This window comes from Saimiri boliviensis, chromosome 6, assembly GCF_048565385.1.
Source record: "Saimiri boliviensis isolate mSaiBol1 chromosome 6, mSaiBol1.pri, whole genome shotgun sequence".
NCBI classification, from domain to species: Eukaryota; Metazoa; Chordata; class Mammalia; order Primates; family Cebidae; genus Saimiri; species Saimiri boliviensis.
In genome coordinates, this window is record NC_133454.1 from 132,106,204 (window position 1) to 132,122,978 (window position 16,775).

The 16,775-nt window shown below is 51.1% G+C and overlaps 1 protein-coding gene across 7 annotated transcripts in view; it reads right to left on the reverse strand.

Annotated features, from left to right (window-relative positions):
• CARS1 (cysteinyl-tRNA synthetase 1) overlaps positions 1 to 16,775 on the reverse strand; it is a 47,787-nt gene that overhangs the window by 9,373 nt on the left and 21,639 nt on the right. For all 7 annotated transcript variants that reach the window (XM_010331155.2, XM_003943297.3, XM_003943298.3 and 4 more), the window contains 10 exons: positions 13,478 to 13,618; positions 13,194 to 13,282; positions 11,853 to 11,974; positions 5,682 to 5,794; positions 4,930 to 5,058; positions 4,417 to 4,546; positions 4,207 to 4,310; positions 3,650 to 3,747; positions 3,226 to 3,415; positions 2,544 to 2,612 (listed from right to left, as the gene is read on the reverse strand). In XM_010331155.2, the coding sequence (XP_010329457.1) occupies positions 2,544 to 2,612; positions 3,226 to 3,415; positions 3,650 to 3,747; positions 4,207 to 4,310; positions 4,417 to 4,546; positions 4,930 to 5,058; positions 5,682 to 5,794; positions 11,853 to 11,974; positions 13,194 to 13,282; positions 13,478 to 13,618 (1,185 nt within the window). The remainder of the gene's footprint in view (positions 1 to 2,543; positions 2,613 to 3,225; positions 3,416 to 3,649; positions 3,748 to 4,206; positions 4,311 to 4,416; positions 4,547 to 4,929; positions 5,059 to 5,681; positions 5,795 to 11,852; positions 11,975 to 13,193; positions 13,283 to 13,477; positions 13,619 to 16,775) is intronic.

Below are 16,775 nucleotides of genomic sequence, written 5' to 3' on the forward strand. Positions count from 1 at the left end.
CTTCCTTTCTATTGGCAGGTGGGCCCTGCAGCTGCTCTGCCCGGGTGCTGACATGCCCTGCTTTTCTCAGGTCTGACACGCTGCTGTTAAACAGCTTGTCTTTCTGGTTTCGGAGGGGCCATCTCTGGGAAGAACTGTTTCCTAAGGGGCTCAAGGACATCACTCCCCAGGCTGGGCCCTACCTGTCCTGAAGCTGGCAGCTCCTGGGCTGCGCTTTTGTCTGAGCTGTGGTCACACAAACACTTGTTTCAGATGAACGATCTCCATTAAGTACCTACCATCTATGCACACGTGAGCAGCTACACTAAGATTCACTCCCCACAGCAGCACTGGGGAGGCAGCCACATAATAGAAAAGCCTCTATACTACATTTCCCTTTTTTAATAGGACAGAAAAGTTTTAAGGCTTTTGGGCAAGGTTGCTCCCTGCCCCTTAGCTGATTCAGCAGCTCAATAACCAAAATAAAAACACTAGCAAGTGCTGGCCAGATGCGTGGCTCACGCCTGTAATCCCAGCACTTTGGGAGGCTGACGCGGGTGGATCGATCACAAGATCAGGAGTTCGAGACCAGTCTGGCCAACACAGTGAAACCCTGTCTCTACTAAAATAAAATAAAAAAAAATAAAAAAAAAAAAACTTAGCCAGGCATGGTGGTGCATGCCTGTATGCACCACTGAGAGGCAGAGGAGCCGAATCTGGGCCTGTTTCAGACAGCGGAGCAGGCAGCAGGCGGGCAGCCAGGCAGGTAGAGGTTGCAGTGAGCAGAGATCACGCCACTGCACTCCAGCCTGGGCGACAGAGTGAGACTCTGTCTCAAAAACAAAAACGAAAAATAGCACGCACAAAAGCTGGGCAGGCTGACAAGCCCTCGAGTCTAAGCCAAGCCCCCTGAGACCTGATCCTGCACCTGAACTTTGGACTTCTTGGGGGTTTTAGATCTGTACCTCCACCCACCACACAGCCAGCCTCAGCCCCAGCCCCGGGGGCACTGACTGGAGGGAGACTCTCCGGACGGCTGCAGGGGTCTGTCTCCGGGGCGCCTGGGGCTGCAACCCCCACTTGAGCATGCTAGCAGGTGGCCTCGTGGTAACACTGAGGTGGTGCAGGATGTAGGAGCTGCCTCGTCTGCTAAGACAATTTGGATTTGGAAGTTAACCCACGAATGTCAAATGGCCATGACGTACGGGCACAGGACGTTTTGCCAGCAGGCTCACTATTCACTGCGGCTGCTTTTTCCCCAACCAGCCGACTGCAAAGGCCAAATGAGGCTGCTTGGGGGATGTGAGTCCACAGCACACGGAAGGCAACCCCCCACAACCGCAGCAGCCGTTAAGACGAAAAACACTGCAGTACAAAGGCAGGCTCACTCTAACCCAAGAGGTGTGTTTTTTGTTTTTAAAGAAAATAAATATCTTAGTATCATTTGCACAAGAGAACAAAGAAGCTATGTGGGTTTTCTTAAAAGCACCAAAGGAGATTCATATCAGAAGTCTCAAAAATACCACAGCAACAGGTAGCTAGTGCTAAGGCTGGCAAAAGGCACAGGCACGTGGGCTGGGCACTCTGGCGGGACTCCTTACAACAGGGACTGTTCTCTCTTTGCAAGCCGGTTCCTGGGGGAGGCTCTGTGAGCTCCATCTGCATGGGGCTCTTCACACCGCTTGTCATTAGGAAACAGGATTTTAAAAAGGTTTCGCATTTTTACTTTGTACTAACTTCCTGTTTTAATTAAAATTACAGCTGATATATTTAAATGTTTAGATATGCATTCTAATCAAGTAGTTAAAGAGCATTCCTGACGTGGGAGGGGTGGAAGTCTGTCTTTAAGAAGCCTGGCTGTGGGTGTGTCAGAGGGGACAGAGGTTCCGCAGCAGAGGGACATGACTGACCATGTGTGTCTGCTCGTATGCCAACTGCAAATGGAAGCCAGCGACGGACAGCCGGAGTGTTCTGGATGAATTTTCTCACCACACAGACCCACCAGGCAGGGGACTCAACATCACGCCCACCCCCTGACCTGTGGGCCACAGCTCTGAGGCGGGGGGTTCTGGCTCAGGCCATGTGGACTGACCTGGGCTCAGGGTCGGGGCTGGGCCTGGTCCGGTGGAGACTGAGGCAGACAGTGGCTATCTCCCCATCAGTGTAAACTCTGCGCTGTTTGTGAACTCCGTAGCCTTTTGATGAAGCGTTTACTGAATACAGGTCACTTGATGTGACAAAGTCATGCGAGAGTTCATGATGCCGCAGCACAATGTGAATGAGCAGCGGCCTATCTAGCTGGGGTCCAAGATTGAGCTCATGTGATGGCACCATGGCAAAGTGCCCCAAACCAACAGTCATAACCGAGGCAGACCCTCCACACCGGGAGGGCAGCGAACCACACTGAGCGCTCAGAGCCAGATCTGTCATTCGGCCCAAGGCGCTGTCTGGAAGGGTCTGGCGTGGGTGGGTAGACAGAGGAGGGGCAGTTCCGGAGGCACACAAAGGAGGGAGTGAGTGAGGAGGGAGCAGGTGCAGAAGGCAGGACCATGCGCGCTACTCACATTGAGGCTGGTTCCAGGCCCTCCGACCGGGAATCCCAGAGAGCTCTCCTCTTCTATGGCTCCAAAGATCTAGGAAAAGAAACAGATGGGACGGAAGCTGCACAAAATGAAGGAGGCATGTGGCGAGCAGCCACGAGCTGTGTTCCTCGTTCACGGGAGGGGTGCCCCAAGACCCAGAAAGAGACGGAAGCAGCAGCTCCAGGAACCCCAGAAACCTGAGCCTAGGGGTCTCTCACTGCACCAGGATGGCCCCGACTCAGAGCTGCCGGCTCCAACTCTGTTTCAGCCAGAAGCCACTGGAGCCCGACAACAAGGAAGGAGGAGGAGGCGAGCTGAGTGAGTCCGGGCGCCGCTGGCCTTTCAAGGTGCATGGCAGGGAAGGGCTCTGTACAGGATGTGTTCAGAGAGGAGGGCTTCTCCCTGGTTTTGCTTTTCAAACTCCAAGATGGGAGTAGAGGGAAACTGAGGCAAAAGACAAACTAGCTCCGAGTAAGGGACAACTATATGGGCATTACTTCTTTTTGTTTGCTTTTGAGACAGGGTCTTCCCTCTACTGCCCATGGTGGAGCGCCGCAGTGCAGCAGTCATGCCTCACTATGTCCTGGGCTCAAGTGAAACCCTCACCTGGCCTGCACCACTGTGCTCAGCTTATGGAGACACGCCTGCCTGGGGCCTGGCTTACCTTCAGTATATGGGTGAGGTACAGGGCGATGTTCTCCAGCAGAGCCCGGCTGGGCCTCCTCCTCTCGGCCTTCCGGGCTGCCATGTAGAGGTTGCACTGACTGACCAAGGCCCGCATCTCTTCCATGACCGTGCGGGTGTCAACATTGTCACAGAGGGCTTTGTGAATTTCGGTCTTCCTGTCATAAAAGCTGAGCAACGAAGAGAAAGGAATGAGAGGTCATCCGTGATGACACAGCACAGAAATGCGCCATGCACTTCAACACCAGGGCAGATCCCATTAGCGGAGCCACCTATCCCGAATGAGCTCCACACAACGTAGGACTGGTGTCCTCGGCAGTCCAGGACACGTGGTGGCCACGACGCGTGGCTAGGCACAGAACATGGGCATGCTCGAAAACCCCAAAGAAAAGGCACCACCTTACTTCTTATTCAGTTCTGCTTCTTCTTCTCCCCACTTTTCAAACTGACCAGTGACGTCAACAGGAGCTCGAAGGATGTCTTTCACATTTAGGAAAAACTCCTAAAGTTGGAAAAATCGGTTTAACAGCATGTCGGCAACCTTTCCATCCTGAAATATCCAATCAACTGTTCTGCTGTGATTTTACTTTTGGTAAAAGTCGGAAAGGCCGGAATGCATTGGCATTACGCAAGAGGTCAGAAACAAAGGGAGAGGGGTTTCTATGACAGAAACACGTTCCTGCTTTAGCTTTAGAGACGCTCATTTGGGGCGAGTACAAGTCAGAAGGACGTGCACTGCAGTGACTGGGAGGACGAGGCCTCCGTCCGCTCTGCTGAGCCGTCGGGCATTTCAGGGGTGGCCCCGAGTCTGTCTTCCCCGCTAGCGTCGAGGTGCCTTCACCCCATGTGCCGGCCTCCATCACAGGACCGGGAGGCTGCTGCACCCATCGCCGCTCCACATGGTGCCCGCCGTGCAGGGGAGGCCACTCCACCGACCTCCAGGAAGGGGCTGGGGACTCACGTTCAAGAACTTCTCATACTGAAGCGCTGACTCCATGGTGTTGCTGGAGTAGTCCAGGGTGTCCTTCCAGGAGTGCATGAGGAAGGCCAGCCGCAACTGCCGTGCTGCAGGGGGGACACAAGACAGCGATGCCCTTATTCTCCCGAGTGCTACAGCCATTATGCATCTCTGAGAAGGAGGGTGGGGTCTGCGGGAGAAGCCAGTGTATACCTGAATGCTTTTTCAAGGCATCTTTAATGGTGATGAAGTTTTTTAGTGACTTGGACATTTTGCAGCCTGCGATGGTCAGGTGGCCTGTGTGCAGGAAGTACCTGACCCAGCAGTCGTTTTCAAAGTAGGCCTGCGTGGAAAGGGACGAAGGATGTCAACAGCCACACGCTACCGGGGCCTCCCGCCACCTGCACCGTCTGCCGCCTTGCTGGCGCTGTCCACAGGCAGGTGCCGCATTTTTGAGCTGGCGCAAGCGGGGCTTGGAAGGACAGCCTAGGTTAATAAGCCAGCGGGTAACAACTGGTTCAAATCCAGGCCATTCTGTTGCCGAAGGCCAGGCTGTCAATGTTGGAAACTAGACTAAATGATCAGGTTCAGATTCCACCCACAAGCCCTGATGAACCTGTCAGTTCTAGTGAGAGAGGCCGTCCTGAGGCCCAGGCTGACTTTTCCTCCACTGCAGTAAGAACAGCGTGCTCTTGCATCTGAGAAGGGGACCCTGTCTTCGCCTACCTCCGACTGCGCCAGCTCGTTGTCATGGTGAGGGAAGCGGAGGTCGAACCCACCTCCATGAATGTCCATCGAAGCCCCTAGGAGGGTGCCTGCCATGGCCGAGCACTCGATATGCCAGCCCGGACGACCCTGGAGAAAGACGAACACACAGTAACTGACCAGCCCAGCCGCTGTCCAGGCCTTTATCACTCCAAACTGACGGCCTTAAACCCTCTGAACTTTATTGGAACAAGTATTAATTCCCACACACGAAAAAACTAATGGTAGCCTTCTTTGGTGAAGTTCATAAACCAGTCCTGTGTGGGCTGAGGCTTAGGTGGAGTCTGCGAATTACGTCCAGACCTTTGAGCCTTTGACAGCTGCAGATGGTCACGCCCCTTCCTGGGGTACCCTGAAGTCAAGACTGCTGTCACCGGGGACACCAGGAAACATCCTACACCCTGGGGCCCGGAATACTCCACTCAGAGTCATAGAACACAAGAACCAAGCAGCCTGCATGGTTGTCTAATCTGATCATGCCTTCACTTACAGACCAGAAAACAGAAAAAGAGAGAAGTGACTTGTCCAGAGACTCAGGGAATCTCCGTGATGTCTAGGTCCATGGGGCCAGGCAGTCTGTGCTGCAGCAGCACCAGGCTCTGGCCCCGTGACAACATCCTTCACACACAGAGCAGCCTCGGCTGGGGGCCTGAGAACGTGGCTGGTGCCAGTGCCCCTGCCCAAGCCCAACACCGTCTAGGACACTCGCTCACCTTTCCCCAAGGGCACGGCCAGGATGGTTCTCCGGGCTTAGAGGCCTTCCACAGGGCAAAGTCGTTGGGAGAGCGCTTCTCACTCAGGCGGTCTGCAGAGATGCTCAGGTCGCCTGCAAACGTGAGGGAAGCCAGGCAGGGTCACTCAGCAGCACCCACAGTCCCATGCATCTCACTAAGGCCATCCTGGGTGCCTAATGGCCAGTCTGTCTGACTAACTTCTGTTTATTAACTTGCCTCAAGCACTTCTTCAAGTTTCCTATGTACAACCAGATTCTAGTGTTACCCCAGTGTCCTGATTTACAAAACTGTTCATAAGCCCCAAAGTCACCGGCTTACACACCGGTGTCCAAGCAGACCTGGCTGACCTGAACCACAGCTGGGGTCTCCGTAAGACATTCGCCTCCTGCTGCCTCCTCACAGCATTTGCCCACCAGTGTCTGGGACAAGTGAGAGCACTCCCGAGGAGGTGACACAGGGGTGCGGCCCACTGGGGCATGGCTCAGGGATCCTGCCTGGTTAATGCAGGTGGGACCAGTATGTCAAGGGCCGCACAACTATTTGTTTATGGGCTCCAGGGGATACCAGGACGCAGCTAAGCTGCTGTGTACTCCTCCAGGGAAGTGTGGTGGTAAAGGGGACATCTGCTGCTCCTGTGTGTCTGTAAGGGGAAAAAGGGTGAAGGAAGCTAAAGAAGAGTCCAGTAAGGGCATGAGCCAAAGGGAACGCTGCTCTCAGCACAAGTTCTGCTTCCTGGACAAAGCCAACGATCACCTGGCCAACAAAGACCAGACCATCTATGTCTTGCTGAGGGACGAGAAATAACCGCCTGGTGAATTCCATGCATTGACCTGGTGACACTCAGCCACCTGACACTCAAGGTCTGAGTCCCCAGAAAAGGAATGCATCATCATTGCAGATTTCCCTAAAGGATACATGCAGGACCAATGGAAAGATTAGCTGTTGTGACTACAGAAACCTGTGAGTCAGTCCAAAGGTCACACAGAGAATCCCCTTTGTTCGATGAATGGGCAGAGCAGAGGCCTTCTGGGCGCAAGGTTGCCAGGACCCATGCCAGGTCTTGCCCAGCTGCTGCAGCCTTTCCTGGTCCCTGGTCTAAGGGTTGCCCTAGCTGCTGTCATCCCCCTTGTGGAGGAAGAACAGACTCCATCTAGGGTTCTAACTCAGGTGACCTTTAAGAGGTTGCGGGGTGATCTTTCCAGGTAACAATCTACTTTTCAGGCAACAGACCTAAGCTGCCCTGAGAAACAGAGTCAACAGGAAAAGCACTGATATATATTGAGATGGAGTCTCACTCTGTCATACAGGCTGGAGTGCAATGGCATGGTCTCAGCTCACTGCAACTTCTGCCTCCTCGGTTCCAGCAAGTCTCCTGCCTCAGCCTTCCTAGTAGCTGGGACTACAGGTGTGTGCCACCACACCCGGCTAATTTTTGCATTTTTAGTAGAGATAGGATTTCACTATGTTAGCTAGGCTGGTCTTCAACTCCTGACCTCATGATCTGCCCGCCTTGGCCTCCCAAAGTGCTGGGATTATATGCGTGAGCCACCACGCTCAGCTTAGTGTCACATTTTTTTAAAACACCAACTTCGTGATCACAAAATATGTACTAAATGTAGAGGCAAGAGAATCACTTGAACCCCAGAGGCAGAAGCTGGGATGAGCCAAGATCACGCCACTGCATTCTAGCCTGGGCAGTTAAGAGTGAAACTCCATCTCAAAAAAAAGAGGAAAAAGTACTGATAGCAAAAAGCAGTGGGTTCATCATAAAGCAGTGGGTTCACGTGCTCCAGCTGCCTCCAGAACAGTCCTTCGCCGTGTGACCTTGAGAGCGCTGCTGCACTCACCAGTCCCTCAGGCCCTCCCAGTCCCACCTTTCCCACGTGCTGCTGGCTTCCTCCTGACATCTAAGCGTCAAAGTAGTGCGAGTTGTTCATGTTTTCCTCTAAGGACTTTAAGAAACGCTCTACTATATCCACAGTTACCTTCAGTTTTTGTCTTGTTATTTAGACAGACATATATACACGTAGGATCTTGCTCTGTCACCCAGGCTGGAGTGCAATGGTGCGATCATAGCACACTGCAGCCTCGACCTCCCTGGCTCAAGCAATCCTCTCGCCTCAGTCTCCTGAGTACCTAGGACTACAGGTGCACGCCACCACACTCAGCTAATTTTTAAAATTGGTGTAGAGATAGGGTCCCACTACGAGGCCCACACTGGTCTCGAATTCCTGGTCTCAAGCAATCCTCCTGCTTCAGCCTCTCAAAGTGCTGAATTACAGGCATGAGCTATGGTGCCCCAGCCCTAACATATTTTTGAATCTTCTGTTTTTATTAACCAAACTTGTTAAGGGTTTTTCTATGTTACTTTTTATGAAGAACCAGCTTTTGGCTTTTACAATTATTTCTGTTTCTTTAATCTCTGATTTAACTTTTATTTCCACTGCTTCTTTTCTTTTCCTGGCTTTTGACCGACTGCTTAGCTCACTTCTTTTCTCTCTTTCTTTTTTTTTTTGAGATGGAGTTTCACTGTGTTGCCCAGGCTGGAGTGCAGTGGTGCAATCTCAGCTCACTGTAACCTCTGCCTCCCAGGTTCAAGAGATTCTTCTGCCTCAATCCCCCGAGTAGCTGACACTAAAGGCACATGCCACCACGCCCGGCTAATTTTCGTATTTTTAGTAGAGACGGGATTTCACCATGTTGGCCAGGCTGGTCAACTCCTGACCTCGTGATCCGTCCACCTTGGCCTCCCAAAGTGCTGGGATTACAGGCGTGAGCCACTGCGCCCCGAGACTCATTTATTTTCAATCTTTTATTAACTACATTTTAAAACATCAGTTTCCTCTAATCGGTGCTTGGGGGCATTCTCCAGATTTGGTGGGTGGCACCTTTGCTACTGTTTGGCTTAAACACCCCTGACTTCCCTCTGTGGTTTTCTTTCCTAGGAATTATCCGGGAGCATGACTTCAACTCCCCTGGCAGGTTTGTACACTTTAGATGTCCTGTCAGTGTTGGTATCTATTTATTTATTATTTTTTTTAAACTGTTTTCATTTTTTTGAGACACAGTCTTGCTCTGTTGCCCAGGCTGGAGTGACACGGCACATCAGGGTTCACTGCAGCCTTGGCCTCCTGGGCTCAAGTGATCCTCCTCCCTCAGCCTCTTAAGTAGCTGGGACTATAGGCACATGCCACCACACCCAGCCAATTTTTAAATTTTTTAGAAAGGGGGTGGTCTCCCAATGTTGCCCAGGCTCGTCTTCAACTCCTGGACTCAAGTGATCCTCCCGCCTCGGCCTCCTAAAGTGCTAGGATTAAGGTGTGAGTCGCCATGTCCGGCTGTGTTGTTATCTAATACAATTGCTCCGTGGTCAGAGGATGAGGTCTCCTTGTAAATGGTTCTCTGGGATTTGTGGAGATCTCTTTCTGTGGCCTGGCATATGGTTCTGTGTTTCTAGAAGTAAAGGATGTTCTTTAATTCCTGAGTGCAAAGTTCCCAGCTCTCAAACCAAGCCTGTTAATTGTATTTCAAACATTTCATATCCTTATTCTTCTCTGCCTGCTTGATCTGTCAGTTCCTGGGAAGTGTGTGAAACGCGGGGTGTCCACTCCAGTCCTAGTGTTCTAGAGTTGGTATTTTCCAGTTTGCTAGGACTAGTTACCTTGAAATATTTTAAAATCTCAGTAAATAGTTATTGCTGAAATGGTTGTTAGCAGTCCTTATGGTTCAGAGAAGATCAAAGACTTTAACTTCATTTTGAAAAAGACGAAATTACCATTCCTGAGTGGATAATGACAGGATTACAACTAAAACGTAAACAGTGTTAATGATGACCATAAAAAATCACCAAATTGCTAAATGTTATAATTTAGAGTTGATATAAAAATTGATGGCCGGGTGCGGTGGCTCACACCTGTGGTCCCAGCACTTTGGGAGGCTGAGGCAGGAGAATTGCTCGAGCCCGAGAGGTGGCAGTTGCAGTTAGCCAAGATTATGCTCTGTCTCGAAAAAAGAAAAAAAAAATTGATGTTTACTGGAGGCCTCTGGGCCACAGAGGCTCAGGCTGGGTCCTCTCAGGGCTGAGGCACTGTATGGTCACAAATCTGCCCCCGTACTCCCACAAACCTGGAGCCTGTAGTGCCATGGGTGTGATATTTACGCTGTTAACCTAGCTGAGTCTATCTTTTTTCAGTCTGTGTTGTCTTGTTTTTATTTGATTTTACTTTTATTATTTTCTGAGACAGAGTCTTGTTTTGTTGCCCAGGCTGGAGTGCAGTGGTGCAATCTTGGTTCACCGTAACCTCTGCCTCCTAGGTTCAAGTGATTCTCATGCCTCAGCCTCCTGAGTAGCTGGGATTACAAGTGTGTGCCACCATACCCGGCTGATTTTTCTATTTTTTAGTAGAGACAGGGTTTCACCATGTTGGTCAGCCTGGTCTCAAACTCTGAACCTCAGGTGATCCACCCACCTCGGCCTCCCAAAGTGCTGGGATTACAGGCGTGAGTCACCGCACCTGGCCTGTCTTATTTTATTTTAGGTTCTAACATTTCTTTAGAATAGAGACCTAAAATTACTAGATCAAAAAGTATGAACAGTTTTACAGCCAAACTGTCCTCCAGAAACACTAGGGCAGGCAGTGGGGCACAGAATGTGCCCTGGCACACTGGGGACCCCACTCTGCAGGGAGGCTTCCAACCCTGGCTCTTCTGGATGTGTCCCCAGACTCTCTTAAAGAATAAACATGAGGCCGGGCGCGGTGGCTCAAGACTGTAATTCCAGCACTTTGGGAGGCCGAGGTGGGTGGATCACGAGGTCAAGAGATCGAGACCATCCTGGTCAACATGGTGAAACCCCGTCTCTACTAAAAATACAAAAAAATTAGCTGGGCATGGTGGCGCGTGCCTGTAATCCCAGCCACTCAGGAGGCTGAGGCAGGAGAATTGCCCGAACCCAGGAGGCGGAGGTTGCGGTGAGCCGAGATCGCACCATGGCACTCCAGCCTGGGTAACAAGAGTGAAACTCCGTCTCAAAAAATAAATAAATAAATAAAGAGTAAACATGAAGAAAACACCAATGAAAGGGTTCCAAATATAATTCTGCCTGGTCTAGAAAAAGCCTGATACGGGTTTGAAGCATTTGGATCCAGATGGGCTGTTGTCAAATACGCATCGCTCAGCACACATCTCAGCATTCCACAGTCCACTGTAAACCTCATGTGCTCAGACAGCAAACACCAGCCCTGCAAATCCAGGCTCCACGGCTACTGTGTTTCTCAAGACAGCACTGTGTTTACTGTCTTCTGTTTCTTGAAAAATAAGGATGGGTGCGGTGGCTCACGCCTGTAATCCTAGCACTTTGGGAGGCCAAGGTGGGTGGATCACCTGAGGTCAGGAGTTCAAGACCAGCCTGGCCATCATGGTGAAACCCCATCTTTCTTTCAAAAAAAAAAAAAAGAAAAAACACTAAAAAACAAACAAACAAACAAAAAAAAACACACCACAAAAAAAATGAAATCCTGTCTTTTACAGCAACGTGGATGGAACTGGAAGGCATTCTATTAAGCAAAATAAGCCGGGCAGAAAAAGACAAGTATCACACGCCTCCGTCTTATGAGGGAGCTAAAACATGGTGGACCTCAAGAAGGTAGAGTAGAACAGTGGCCACCAGAAGAAGGGCCAGACGGTCAGGGGAGGGAGTGAAGAGAGGCTGGTTTCTAGGCACGAACACACAGACAGAATGAGGAAGTTCTTGCGTTCAAAGCACAGTAGGATGACTACAGCTACCAAAGAACTTTGTTGTGTATTTCAAAATAGCTAGAAGATACGGAACATTCCCAATGCAAAGAAAAGATAAATGTCTAAGGTGATGTGTACCCTAATTACCCAGATCATGACACACTGTGTGCATGTATTAAAACATCACATGTACAGCACAAACTGCACAATTATCATGCATCAGTAAGATTATGAACACTAAGACATTTCATGGTCTTAGTGTAGAAAACTCCTAAAATTCCTTCAGGTGAAAAAGCACTGTTCCCAAGAGTCTGAGGGGTGGGCTCAGAGCATGCGCCGCGGCCACGCAGGGTGAACACCACCCAGGCTGTGCCAGGACGGGGAGCCCACAGCGCTCTCAGGCCGCCTCCTCACCTTCCCCTTCCTGAAGCGCTTTCTGATCTCCAACGGCCTCGGGCACCAGCTTCCCATAGGAATGCTTCTCGCTAGAAGCAAACTTCACTGTATCGAAGTAGACAGACCCGTTGGAGACATAGCTGGAAAACAAAAAAGGAATTGAGTAGGGGGATCTAACAGACCTGAAGGCATGCCAGCAGGACGCCAGCAGCCAAAGAAAGCAGGGCTATAAACCTGTGAAATCCGTGGCCTATCTACTCTCTGTGGTGGACGCTGAAAACCGCATCAGCTAGTTTGGACTGGGTGGGACAAAAGGGCCCATCCCACTGCCCCTCTGCCTGGATCCTGCGGCCATGCAGCTCCCACCCTGCCTTGCTCCGGGGCTGCTGCAGTCCTCATCCTTGTGTGGCCTGCCTCGCCTGTCCCTGGACGGCCACGCTCTACCCCCGCAGCTTAGCCCAACTGAGGCTCGTGGCTTCCAAGAAGCACCCCAGATGACTCCAGTCTGGCATGAGCTGTCCTCTCCGAGCTTAGGCTGGCCCAGGCCTCTCGGCTTGGCACGTGCTCTTACGCTGCCCCACAGTGGTGTGTGTTCAGTGGGGAGAAAAGCAGCGTTACTGCTCCTGGCACTGCCGCAACCTCTCGTTTCTCTTTCATCCAGCCTCTGTGGCTCCTGCATGACTCACCTTCCCCAACCAGGTGGGGAGGGAAGCAACCTGAGGCTGGACACAGGGAACCCTGATGGGCCCTGCAGAGTGAGTCTCCGGGAGCAGGGCACGGCACAGTGCTGAATGCGACAGACAGATAACCAGGCTCCTGTCTGCATTCCCATTTGTTGGCCATTTCTGAAAATGCTTACTTTGGAGATTGAGACAATACAGGCCAGGGAAGTGTGCAATAGACTCACCAACAAAAAACCACTAAAATCATAGCCAAGCAATAGACGCTGATGAAATGCACCCTCCCTCGGGCTACGACACCAGGACTGGCACTCTCAACATGTCCATGCGACAGCGCTGATGTCTGTGAAGGCCCAGCCACATGCGCACTCACCACCATGCGGCTCTGTGGCCCCAGGACCGAGGGTCTGAGCGTCCAAACCTCCCAGCAGACTTTCGGTTAGATTCTCACCATGGCCCCCAGGGCAGGGCGGACCCATGCTCCTCAGTCACTGGGTGGGGACCCGAGTGGCAGGAGGAAGTCTGCTGGGACTTCTAGCTAGGTGGCCCCAGAACACCTGCTCCCCTGGCTTCTTGGGGCAACCCCAGAACACCAACTCCCTGCTTCCCAAACTCAGACTCAGAGCTGGGAGCACCTCCCGTGCAACGCTCTGCAGCCCTAGCGGGGCCCTGTGCTTACCCGTAACCATTGTCCACAATCTTCTGGACAAAGTCCACGATTTCTGGCACATACTCGCTAACCCGGGTTAAGACATCTGGAGGGAGAACCTGTGAGAGACAAGAGAAAGCCACGCGCTCCAGGAAAACGTCACCAATTCATAAAACCAAAGCCCATTTTATGTCCCTCAGCTCGAGTTCAATGTTGACTTGGCCACTTAACAGAGCTGGCTTTACCAAAACAGGAATTTAGAAATCAGGACCCTTAGTGCAAGAGAGCCAGCACAAGACAGCTGTGACACTCACGTTCAGAGCTTCCATGTCTCTGTGGAACTCCCCTTCCCAGAACTTGGGCAGTTCGGAAAAGATGGAATTGTCAGTCACGTCACTGCCAAGTGTAGAATCCAGCCAGTCGGAGAGCAAATCCTTGGCCTCTTCGAGCAACACCTGAAGAGAAAGAAACAAGACTCCAGGAGGGGGCCACATACCTCACATGAGCTCATCTCGTGCAGCTGGAGTGAGCCAGTCAGAGCTCTGAATGCAAAGGTGCTGGCCCTGACCTGTGACGAGTCACCATCTCCCAGGGAGACAGTGATACTTACACAACTGGCTCAGCTGGGACGAATACAAGGCTCCACAAACCAGCGGGTCTCACATGAACTCAGAGGAACAGAGCCGAGGCGACCAAGGGTGCAGAGGCACAAAGAGGTGGAGGGCCAGGGTGGGCCTGGGAAGCACGTGCAGCCTACCTGGGCCCTGCAGGGAAGGGTCATGGGCAGAGGCTGGGCAGGAGCGCACAGCGAGTCACCTACGGCACGACCACTCGGTGCGTTCAAAACATTCATGGAGGAGATAGCCAGAGGTTGAAGAGACGGGCAGGGCACTGGTCCTGGAGGTCTCAAAGGATCCATCTCCCTGATGCCACTGACTGCAGATGCCACCCCCACTTCCCACACCATGGAATGGGAGGAAAAACCAATCCCAGCACAACGTGGCATCTGCGTGACCCAGGTCCTGGGCACACGCACTCTAGGTATGAGACATGTCCCAACTGCACTCCTGTTGGAGGGAGAAGTGTCTGCCCTCCACCTACCTGGGAGGAACCCAGAGCTGTCAACACCCTGACCTGGACCTGGCACAGGGCGCAGCACCAAGCAGCTGGTCTGTGGCCTCCCACGGGAATGCACGCAAAGAGCCAAAGGCGGAGAAAAAAACTGTAGGAAAATGGCCTGGCAGACAGCGAGGACACAGGGTGGACGGCGAAGTCACAACACAGACACGGAGGGGGCACAGGGCCCACGTGGCCAGGTTCTTGACGCAGTCCCTGCCTACAGCTCCTGAATCAAACAGATGTGTTCATATATTGCAGGCACAGCTGCAGGAATGGACACACCCTCGCTATCACAGCAGGGCACTCGGGGTCGACAAGCACCAAAGGCTGCCATGCCCAGAAAGCAAATGGTGGGCCCACCCCAAGTACAGGGAAACATGTGCATCCCGGCCCTCAGGATCACCAAGGTCATGACCCAGCAAGAACTGACATCCTAATTGAGGTCACCAAACGCCAAAGAACATGCGCAACTGTGAATGGGAGTCCGCAGAAACGACAAATGGACACTTCAGTGCAAGAGTTACAGACACATAGTAGAATCCACAGGCTTAAAGAAATAAAGATGGACTGGGCACGGTGGCTCAAGCCTGTAATCCCAGCACTCTGGGAGGCCAAGGCAGGCGGATCACCTGAGGTCGGGAGTTCGAGACTAGCCTGACCGACATAGTGAAACCCCATCTTTACTAAAAATACAAAATTAGCAGGGCACGGCAGCACATGCCTGTAATCCCAGCTACTCTCGAGGCTGAGGCAGGAGAATCGTTTGAACCCAGGAGGCGGAGGTTGCGGTGAGTTGAGATCACGCCATTGCACTCCAGCCTGGGCAACAAGAGCGAAACTCTGTGTCAAACAAATAAAAAACAATAAACATATAAATAAATACAGACTCACAGGTGATAAGCAGTAGCAAGCAGGAAGAGGCCAGCCGAACGGCCCAGGCACATCTGAAAACGGAAGCAAATGGAATCTTCAGAGATGAACTCTAGTAACAGGCAGAACAGTCTTACCTACCCTGCTGAGTGAGTGTGTTCCACTCCCTGCCTGAAGGGAGGACTTCTGACTACAAAGATGGAGCTCGAGAAGTCATCCAAAATGAAAGAGGGACAAGAAGGAAAACCGGAAAGACAGGTGAGGAGGCACAGAGAAGGACGAGACGAAATGTTGAGACTCACACCTCACTGGCATCCCAGGGGAGGAGAAAGGGAGTCGAGGAGAGGTGATGCCTGAAGACACATCTGAGAATTTCTCAAAACCCATCCCACAGTCCAGACCCAGGAAGCACACAGAATATCCAAAGGGCAAGTAAAAGCAATCTCTTACATTGTCTTAGTGAAAGAGCAGAAAACTGAAAATAGAATATTCTTATAAGGAGCCTGATAGAAAAGACATATTCACTGATCAAAGATAAGTGATTTGGAGGGCAGCCAATGCTTTCCACGACAGCCAACAAGGGAAGCCAGAAGACAGCAACCACCTTGAACAAACGGAAATATACACACTTCGAGACAAGACAGAACTGCTTCCCACCAATACTTCTAAGACAAGGTTTCTAAAACTTGCCTGATGACAGGACAGGAACACTCAGAGTTGCTGGTTAAGCAAACAGATTAACAATCAAAACATATAAACCAAAATGATAGAGACTTCTGCTTTCCAGTTCACATAAGTAAGGAGCTTGGAAGTTGCCACTCTACCTAACAATAGGTAAAAAGCTGAACAAACTGAAAAAAAAAAAACAACTCTTCTTAGATCCGTAAGAGCAGTAAGGTCACAGGCAAACCACTGCCCACCAGACTGGGGAGACCAACAGGCGACCAGAGCATCCCAACTTCCCAGAGCAGGACCCATGAGCTGAGAACTGTGGAAACCAGCGTCGGGAGGAAAACCAGGAATGTAACTCACAGATTGGCATAGGCAAGGCTGACAGGTAAAAACTCCAGGGACCCAGTCAGAGCGGACCCCACACTTTCGTGTTTTTTTTTTTTAACCTCCAGATTCCTGGCTTAATAAGGACTTGTTTGTTTGGCACAAGAAAAGAAAAAACAGGTTGAGCATCCTTAATCTGAAAATCTAAAATACTCCAAAATCTGAAATTTTTTTAGTGCTGGCATGATGCTCACTGGCTGGAACATTTCCAATGTTTGGATTAGGGGTGCTCAGTTGGTTAAGTATAACGCAAAGATTCCGGAAGGATGGGAGGAGGAAAGAAAAAAATGCAGAGATTTCAAAATGTGAAACCCAAAACACCTCTGGTCCCAAGCATTTCAGATAACAGATACTCAACCTGTAAAATGTTTACTGATTGGGAAGGAAGAAGTCAAACTGTCTTTGTTCATAGATGACATGACTATCTATGCAGAAAATCTGAAAGAACTGACAAAGAAAACATCCTGGACCCAATAAGATATTATATCAAGGTTGAAGGATACAAGATTAACAGACAAGTCAATCAGTTTCCTATATACCAGCAATGAACAAGTGGAATTTGAAATT